The sequence below is a fragment of the Alexandromys fortis genome, unplaced genomic scaffold (assembly GCF_014885135.2).
Source record: "Alexandromys fortis isolate MF-2015 unplaced genomic scaffold, M_Fortis_MF-2015_v1.1 scaffold_203, whole genome shotgun sequence".
Lineage (NCBI taxonomy): Eukaryota > Metazoa > Chordata > Mammalia > Rodentia > Cricetidae > Alexandromys > Alexandromys fortis.
The window spans coordinates 2,435,399-2,443,253 of record NW_026068080.1 but is presented as its reverse complement, the minus strand read 5'-3'; the positions used below and the strand labels follow the sequence as shown (position 1 = coordinate 2,443,253).

The 7,855-nt window shown below is 50.2% G+C and overlaps 1 protein-coding gene and 1 long non-coding RNA gene across 2 annotated transcripts; both read left to right on the top strand.

The window, feature by feature from the left end:
• Positions 1-597: 597 nt before the first annotated feature.
• On the top strand, positions 598-4,828 carry LOC126488419 (uncharacterized). The gene is made up of 3 exons (XR_007588684.1): positions 598-694; positions 4,339-4,467; positions 4,740-4,828. It is a non-coding gene; the product is annotated as an uncharacterized lncRNA (long non-coding RNA).
• Positions 4,825-7,499, top strand: Pnma2 (PNMA family member 2). Its single transcript, XM_050121883.1, has one exon. The coding sequence runs from the start codon at positions 5,058-5,060 to the stop codon at positions 6,150-6,152; it is 1,095 nt and encodes a 364-aa protein (XP_049977840.1). The 5' UTR covers positions 4,825-5,057; the 3' UTR covers positions 6,153-7,499.
• The last annotated feature ends 356 nt before the right edge of the window (positions 7,500-7,855 follow it).

Genomic DNA, 7,855 nt, shown 5'->3' with positions numbered 1-7,855 from the left:
ACCACCTGCCCCGAGCCCCGGCCCACCGAAAGCGAATCGAAATCGATGGTCTTGTTCTCCGAGGACCCTTCCACCGGGCAGAACATGCCGCAGAATTTCTGCCGGGGCTTGGGACTGCCCGAGCCCAAATTTTTAAAAAAGGCAGGGACCTCTTCGTCCTCTGCCGCCTTCCCAGATTGCTTTCTCTCGGCCATGACTCGGGGGGCGCTGGGGAGGGTCTTCTCCGTCCGTCCGTGGTTCCCTAAGTCTCCCTGGCTGGGTGTGCACTAGCCCCTCGTTGCCGCCGCCGCTGCTGCCGCTCCCTGCCTAAAGCAAGGTGCACAGAAAGGATGGAGGGCTGGCGAGCCGGCGACCCACCCCTCCCGGTCCCTCCTCCTGACCCTGCTTTCTCCCTCCCTACCCACGCCCCCCGGCGCCGCCGCGCCACCTCCGAGCGAGCGGCAAAGTTGGATCTGGGCGGGCAGTCGCTGCGGCAGAGGATGCCAGTTCCCGGCAACGCGGGGCGGGGCGGGGCGGGCTGAACGCGCGATCAGGAGGGGGGGAGAGGGAAGGAGGGGACTCAGAGGGAGGGGCGAGAAAGGGAGGGTACAAGGAGGTGGGGGGCACCCGGAGCCCGCGCTCCGGAAGTGAAGCGGTCACTCCACCCGCTAATGGATGCGCGGCGGCCGCCCAGCAGACCGCTCTCGGCGCCAGGGTGAGTGTCGGACAACTACAGCTGGGCGAGGACTGGAGGGTGCAGACCCTAACCCTGAGTCTCTCTCTTCCACCTGCCTCGCTGCATTGCTTAGGTGGCTCCCCTGTCCCTGGGTGAGGGCTGAGGGTTGGGGAAGCCTAGGGTCAAGCCTGCAGACTCTGGGGAGGGGTAATCCTGGAAACAGCAAGGGCTTGTCTCAGACACCCAAGTACCCGACACCAAAGCTTCAGTTTACCCCCGACCTGGATTGTGTAGGGGACTGTCGGGGGAAGACTTCAAGGAGCAGAGGAAAAAGGAGGATATTCTTGCTGCTTGCAGCTGCTGCGGTAGAAGGTGGGGCTCACAACATGGCGGGGAAGAAAGCAGAGGGGCGTAGCGAAAGGGCGGAATGACCCGGAGAAAGAAGCAGGTCTGTGGTGCTTGGGGGTCTAGAGAAGAATGCAGGTTGCGACTCACAGCACTGCACCTCAACATAGAGACTGAGGACCCTCAACATTATCTGAAAGTCCCAAGCCCTGCAGGTTGGCCACTGCCCCAGGAAAGGCCCAAGAGGGTCTGGATTTGGTATCTTCCACCACACACACCCACTCACCGCCCCCTCCCCACACACACCTGGTTACCACCACCACCGCCACCCAAAATGGTTGGGAACTGGGCAGACTGAGCCCACTCCAGACACATCTTGTTTTCAGGGCGTCCCACCTAGCTCCCCCCCGCCCCTGTTGCACACTGCGCCAGAACCCCGCGGCTGCCAGATGCTGTTTCTCTCTGGCGGCAGCGCTTTGCGCTAAGGGTAGAGCTCAATCACGGTTTAGGGGAGGATTACATACTGTGAATTGTGCGCAGCCAAAGTGTGTAAAGATTTGAGGAGGTGTGTGTGTGTGTGCGCGCGCGCGCACGCGGTCCAGCCACGGTCCCCAGCTTGGAGGCTTTTCCAGCCCAAACTCTTATCTTGGGTCCTTCCTGGCTTCTTCCCAACCTCTGGTCCTGTTTCTAGTGGATTTAAGCCCCCTCTGTTTTTCCAGAGTGGTTGAAACCAGCAGAAGTGTTGTCCATCTTTTAGGGACCCTGGAGGGAGATCTGAGCATGCTCACTAAGGAAAAAGGGTTTGGTCTATGAGAGACAGTTTGCTGCAGTGTATTCTCACAGGGCGGTGTGACCAAGAAATCAGTTCCATTGTCAGCCTTTGCTTAGGGAAGGATTGTATGTGGATACCAACGCCCCCAGTTGTTGGAGATACCTTGATGGATGGAGAGTCACAGTTCATACACACACACACACACACACACACACACACACACACACGCACACACACACACCCCGAACTTATGCAGGAGCTGAGAGCACCATATGTGGCCCTTTGGACATTAGCACCCGATGCATTTGGCATTTTAACAAAAGCTTCCACTAAAATTTCCAATGCTTCACCAAAGCCCTGTGCGATGAGGGATTTGGTCCTTCTGGCCTTCCAAGTTAGGACACTGGGTTAGGAGGGGCTATGCCTAAGGTCATATGTCAAGTTAGATTCAAGCCGGGTCTTTGATCCCTGGAGCCTGGTTCCTGTGGGCCCCCTCTGTATGAGAAAAATGCAAAATGCTTGTATTCTCTCACATCTAAACATTTCCTTCGTGGCCCTTTGTACATGAAGGGTGTTTCACTTGGGATCTTAAATTGGAGGGGGGAGTAATTTTCATTATGTGTGTGTGTGTGTGTGTTCTGCCTGAATATATGTACATGCACCACATGCATGCCTGAGCCCTTGTAGGCCAGAAGAAAGTGTCAGATCCCCTGGAACTAAAGTTGCAGAAGTTGTGAGCCACTATATGGGTGCTAGGAATAAAACTTGTGTTTTTAACCACAGAGCAATCTCTCCAGACACGCGGGGGTTTTCAGTTTGTTTGTTTGTTTGTTTTGTTTTAAGGCTATCCCTTGTAGGTGAAAGGCCTCAAAAGCTAGATAATTTTAGCATGACAATTTTGCTGTGGACCTGGGCATTCAGTGCCTTTGTTTGGCTGTTTTTGTTGTTTTTGAGACAAGGTCCTGTATGTAACCCCAGGTTGACCTCAAACTCCCTATGTAGCCAAGGATGCTCTTGAACTTCTGATCCTCTTGCCTTCAGCTCTTAAGGGTTGGGGTCATGGGCACGTGCCACTCTGCCTGGCTTATCTAACTCACGGTTTCATGCATGGTAGCAAGTGCTCTACTGACCTGAGTGTCACTCTTAGACCCTCCAGTCCCCTTTACACTTCTGATTCCTCCAAATACACCAAGAGGAGGAAGTCCACTCCCTTTCCTACAAGAAGATCTCAGGCTTGGATTGGTCTGGAGTCCCAAGTCCCCATGCTCCCAGGCACAGGGTAAGGCAGCATCTTGTCCTCCTGCTTCTGGCACTGGAATAACCTTTAGCACCTCCCAGAAAGACTGAAGCTGCTTCTGAGACAGCTTCTGCCATAGTTATGGCTAGCATCTATGCCATAGGGCCTCCCTCAGACTGATGGGAAACGTTCAGGCTAAAGGGAGAAATGGCTGTGGCATCCTAACGTACACTCTACAAAGGTCTCTGGGAGGCACCGCCAAGCACCACATTCGAACACCGCAGTTGGCATACCACAGTGACTCCATAAGAATGCACGGCCTAGGGCTGGAGAGATAGCTCAGTGGTTAAGTGCACTGACTGCTCTTCCAGAGGTCCCAGGTTCATTTCCCAGCATCCACATGGTGTCTCCCAACTGTCTGTAACTCCATTTCTACAGGATTCAACACCCTCACAGACATACATGCAAGCAAAACACCAATGCACATCAAATTAATTTAAAAAAAGAATTCATGTGGTCTGGTGACATTGTGGATATCTTAGCTTGCATAAGTGCACTCTGTGATGTTCAGCCTGTTAGGAAGGCATCCCCGTGAGTAAGTGACCATGCTGTCATAGGGACCCTTTTACATTTGTAGGTCTCCCTTTCCCTGCAGAGCAAGTTGCTTCGTGGACACTTCACTCGGTAGGTAGGAATATCCTAACTCCAAAGTACACTTATTTTTCTGAGATTCAACTTTTATCTTATACCCATTAAAAATCATTTTTAAATATTTGACTAATTCCACTTCGTTCTGTTTATATCTTTTTCTTCTCTTTTTGAGCCAAGATTTCCCTATGAGGCCCAGACTGACTACAAACTTGCAATCCTCCTGCCTCATCTCCACGAATACTGGGGGTGCCACCACACACAGTGCAGTTGAATTTGTTTTTAAAGATTGTTCTCATGTAGCCCAGGCTGGCCTCAAACTCCATATGTGGTTAAGAATGTTCTTAAATTCCTGATCCTCCTGCCTCTACCTCCCACATGCTGAGATTACAAGCATGTGCCACCAAGCCCAGTTTACATGATGTTGGGAACTGAACTCCAGGCTTCCTGCCTATATGCTAGGCAAGTACTCTTTGGACTGACGAGCATCCCCAGAACTAGGTGGGCTTTTTCTTCATTAAAATATAGCAACTATCTTATTTAGGATGTTCCATTAAATTGTGCAGGTCTGTCACTTTTTTTTTCATGCTTTACTGAACTGTTATATTTTTAATACGTGCATTAATCTTTATTACTAGATTTTAGGCCTAAAAACACATTATTCATGTTTGTGTATAACAGGACAGCTTGATTTGGGTGAAGTGAAGACGCATACAGACTATTATATAGAAGTGGGAGACATCTTCCTGAGCTGCAAACTGAATACATGGCTCCTTGATTCTTGAGGAACATTCTGGAGCACATAAACAGGTATTTAACTATGTCTCCTAATCTCATCTTTCAACTGGTAAAGGTCTTGAATCCCACCCACTGATGGGGCTTCAGGATGGAGAGACAGGATTCAAGCTGGTTCCCACAGGGAAAGGGTACAGTAAGCAAAGACAGTTCAACAGGGTAGGCAGACACAGGGACAGTGGGAGTCATAGCCTTTGGTCCACCCCTCGTTCCATTCCAAACTAGAATGTGGGTGTGTCCTGGGAAGTAGAGGTCTGTGTAGTAAAAATGAACCTCTGTTTCCCTAGGCGTCCCCACCATCTTGCTGTGTGACTCCCCAGAGGTTTGAGCTACAGTGGAAGCCACCTCTCCACTGACCGGAGAGAGCCAAAGTGACAGTAAGCAGGAGATGGGAAAAGCAGTTGTTCCAAGTGCCTCCCAGTGACAGGAGTCAGCGCCACACAGCTGTCCCCGGCTCTCAGAAGGAACGAGCAGCAAACCCACTGCAGAGCCACAGGTAACTGTAGTACCCATCAAACTTGCCGCGGGTCTGAAGACACACGGGAAGCGCCTGCTTCTTGAGACTAAGTCAAAAGGGCCTAAGTGTAAAAGCATAGCCTGGGAGGATGGCAGTGGCCCTGCTGGAGGGTTGGTGCGAGATCATGAGTGTAGATGACCAGAAGGCGTTGATGGTGACGGGCATACCAGTGAACTGTGGTGAGCCTGAGATCCAGGCGGCCCTGCAGGAGGCGCTCAAGTGTGTGGGCAACTACCGCCTGCTAGGCAAGCTATTCCAGAAGCAAGACAACACCAACGCTGTCTTACTGGAGCTCACGGAGGACACGGATATGTCTGTGGTCCCCAGTGAGGTGCAGGGAAAGGGGGGTGTCTGGAAAGTGGTCTTTAAGACCCCTAACCAGGACACTGAGTTTCTCCAGAGACTGAACCTGTTTCTAGAAAAAGAAGGGCAGACGGTTGCGGGGATGTTCCGAGCCCTTAAGCAGCAGGGAGTGTCTCCGGCTACCACAGCCTTCACATCCCCTGAGTTACTGGCCCACTTTGTGGGGCAGGCAATGGTTCACGCCCCAAGGCCCCCACTGCCCTTGAAGTACTGTAAGCTTCGAGTGTTCTCTGGAAGCACAGACCCTGCCCCAGAGGAGGAGTCCTTCGAGGTCTGGTTGGAACAGGCCACTGAGATAGCCAAAGAGTGGCCCATCCCTGAGGCCGAAAAGAAAAGGTGGGTGATGGAGAGTCTTCGTGGCCCCGCCCTGGACCTCATGCACATTGTCCAGGCAGACAATGCTTCCATCAGCGTGGAAGAGTGTCTGGAGGCCTTTAAGCAGGTGTTTGGGAGCCTGGAGAGCCGTAGGTCCGCGCAGGTAAAATACCTAAAGACGTATCAGCAAGAAGGGGAGAAAATCTCAGCCTACGTGCTCCGGTTGGAAACTCTGCTCCGGAGAGCTGTGGAAAAACGGGCTATTCCCCGGAACATTGCTGACCAGGTACGCCTGGAGCAGGTCATGGCTGGAGCCAACCTTAACAATGTTCTCTGGTGCCGGCTCCGGGAGCTGAAGGATGAGGGCCCACTACCCTCCTTTTTGGAGCTGATGAAGGTGGTCCGGGAGGAAGAAGAAGAAGAGGCCTACTTTGAGCATGAGAGCAGGGAGGAGCCAGGGGAAAGAGAGGGCTATCGCCGCTGGGACAATGCAAGGAATAACTGAGAGACCTCCCGGCCCCCCTTCACCTCCTGGTGGACACAGGGACAGTGCTTGACAAGGCTAATCTTATTACAGTGGGTTTTTCTCTAATATACAGGGTTGAAGTCAAGCATTAGAAGCATATATATATATATATACAGGGTCTCACCTTATAGCCCAGGCTGGCCTTGAGTTTGCACTCTTCCTGCATCAAAGCCTCCCAAGCTGAGTTCTGCGATTAGAGAGATGTACCTATTAGTGCCCCATCTCAATCTTTCTTTCTGAGGAAAAAAATCGCCTGGACTCTGAGTAGATTGGTTTGGGGGACTCTTAAGTAGATTGTTAGTAAATACATGACTAAGTTCCTAAAATACCTAAAGCTTCTGTACTTCAGTGTCCTTTAAGCTCAGCAGGGTCAGCCAGGTAGCTCAGTTGATAAGGTTGCTTGGCAACCTCTTCAGATGATGTGGACAGGAAATAGAAACTGGTTAGGCAGGAGCAGGAGAAGTGACTCGGAGGTTAAGCGCACTTGCTACTCTTCTAGAGGAATTCAGAACCCAGCACCCACATGGTGACTCACAACCATTCAAACTCCAGTTTCAGGCTCTCTAACACCTTCTCCTGGTCTCCTTGGGCGCTGCACACATGTGGTACACATACATATGTGCAGCACACACCTGTAAAATAAATCTTTAGAAAAGAAAAGAAACTGGCTAGGCAGTTTAGGGGCATTCCAAGAGTGTCCCTGGCTCTCTGATCCATGAATGTCATGAAGGAGCTTTGATTTCTCGTTGTCAGCTTCATGGAGGTTATTTTGGGGTGGGACTGGGACCTCAGCCAGACACTAATCGCTTTGTAAATTGCTTTAGAAATAGATCTCTAGATTTTCCTGATAAAAATGGCTTATATCTGTTCCCCAATTTTAGCCCATCCCCTAAATGATTTTAGGGTTATATCTTCAGAGGAGGGAATTTTATAGTGGCCTTGATCAGGGCTTTTTGGAGTCTCATTAAGAGAAAACCATTGCCTTCTGGTCAGAAGAGTGGAATCTATCCACCTTTTGCCTAGGTGGAGACCTAACATTCCAAACTAACCAAAATAGAAGAGTTAATCCAGTTGGGCAGGCCCATCAGCTGACTAATGGACTGCCCTTTAAGAAGACAGATTCATCCAACTCCATGCGAAAGAGATGGGAGGAATAATTATCCCCTTAATGAGATCGTGTGCTTTTCTTTCCCAGAATCCCTGGGATCTGCACAGTCACTCCAGAGCCACCACAAAATGTAACTTCCACTTGTTCTTTTGCCTGGGGCCCAAACCAAAGTAAGCTTTTTCTAGTACTTTGGGCTTTTTTTTTTTTTTTTTTTTTTTTTTTTTTTTTTTGCTCTTTCCATGCTAAACCTCTCCCTAACTAAAAAAAAAAAAAAAAAAAAAAAAAAAAAAAAAAAAGGCATTACTTTCTCTTCTATGTCCCTCTTCGGGAAGGTTTGATCCCCAGAACCCTCATGGTGGAAGGAGAGAATCAACTCCCGCCAGCCATCCTCATCACACACACACACACACACACACACACACACACGCTCACAGACATATGCAAATACATGTACTGTCTTAAACCACACCAAGTAGAACAATGTTGACTCATACCATAGAAGAATGAATTGACCTTATTAAAAAAAAAAAAAAAAAAAAAAGCAGGTTTAAAAGATGAGGTGGAGTGGCTTGTT